We start from the raw sequence: 1,435 nt of genomic DNA, 5'->3' as shown, positions 1-1,435 counted from the left end.
GGGTGAGGAGGTAGAGGGGAACAGAATCAGGGTCCCAAGTAGGAATATGCTCAGTACCTGTCTGAAATCCCCAAAGTACAAGTTGCCTTCTGTGAAGTCTTTTCCCAGAGAAACGTTTAAAGTGACTTCTGCATTGTCATAGTGAGAGCTCAGATCCAGGTCTTCATGTAGTGAGTACTTGACCACAAATGCTTTATGGCTGTCCAGACAGGCTCCCCCCAAGTCAGGATAAAGCAGGGCAGTTATGGGCTGCAGGTATTTTTCACGCAGGGGTGTGATGAGGGTTTCATCCATCCCCAGCTCATTTAGCAAAACCTGTCTCAAAGAGAGGAGGTGGAGAGAGCTGACAAACTACATCATCAGAGCTGTCCTGTTCTCTTCCAACCCTGACACTCACTCAGGTAAAGAACTTTAGAGCAAAGGCTCCAGCTACAGGCAAAAGAAGGAAGATCAAGTGGAAGGTGGTGGGGAAAAGCCAGTAAGATCAAGAGTTGGGTGTTCTTTAGAACCTGACTTGATTGCTTAAATACAAGGTGCTCTTTGCCTTGAGATACCAAGTCCCATCCCTTTTCCCTGCCTTCCCCTGTCCTTTTGTCCAGGTTACACACATTCCCTCAACCCCTTCACTTCAGGGGGGCTGTACTCAAACTGCACTGTGATCAAACTACAGAAATTTTGGAACAGGACGGAGTGTGAAGAGGTAAACAGTCTGCTTGTGAATACTCCCCCTAAAGAAGCACAGAAGAGAGTGAGTCCTACCCCATAGTTATTCATAGTGTTGGGCCTGCCTTTAGGCATATCCGACTGCTCAAAGTTCTCCAGCTCCTCCACAAAGGCTTGGCAGAACTCCTCTGTGAACACCGGCAGTCGATAGATCCTCTTGTCTGTCAAGAGAAGGGAGACACTGTTTGATGGGAACTGTTCTTGGCTGTCATGCTGTCTGGCCAGACTCTGCTGGACTCGGTGAGAACACAGGGCCCACGTGCTTCACTTTGTGCTCAGGCTGCTCAAAGGGCTGGAACCGTTCCCTGGGATCTGCTCTGGGATGTATTTGTTGGTTTTCGTGTTGGCCCCTGGTTTCCAGGCTCCCCATCCAGCCAGGGGGTCTGGGACTGATTTCAAGGGCTGCTGCAGGTGCTAAGGAAATGTTTTGAGACTTTAGAGGAGGGCAGTGAATCAACAGCTTATCACAGGCAAATACTTCACAAAGTCCCAATACGGCCTCCTGGAAGAAAGAGACTCAAGGTCATTTAGGGGATGTAGGATTGAGTCTTCTGGGCAGACACAGCCTTCTGAGCTTGCCTGTCAGGGAAGAGCCCTAAAGGTCTGTGTAAGGGCAGCTCGGTGTGGAGGGTATAGGGGCTGAGATAAAGACAGCATGAAGAGGCTGAGTGGCTGGCAGTCGTGCCTTGGGGAGAACCAGGAGCCCCCAACG

At 50.2% G+C, this 1,435-nt stretch overlaps 1 protein-coding gene across 1 annotated transcript in view; it reads right to left on the bottom strand.

Annotated features, from left to right (window-relative positions):
* Positions 1 to 57: 57 nt before the first annotated feature.
* OGFOD2 (2-oxoglutarate and iron-dependent oxygenase domain containing 2) overlaps positions 58 to 1,435 on the bottom strand; it is a gene marked incomplete at both ends in the record, with an annotated part of 2,861 nt that continues 1,483 nt past the window's right edge. The window contains 2 exon segments of the mRNA XM_008943946.1: positions 58 to 315; positions 760 to 884. Coding sequence (XP_008942194.1) covers positions 58 to 315; positions 760 to 884 — 383 coding nt within the window.

Source organism: Merops nubicus, unplaced genomic scaffold, assembly GCF_000691845.1.
Source record: "Merops nubicus isolate BGI_N331 unplaced genomic scaffold, ASM69184v1 scaffold20267, whole genome shotgun sequence".
Classification (NCBI taxonomy): Eukaryota; Metazoa; Chordata; class Aves; order Coraciiformes; family Meropidae; genus Merops; species Merops nubicus.
Note: the sequence above shows the minus strand (reverse complement) of the source record. Positions and strands in the feature narration are given on the sequence as shown.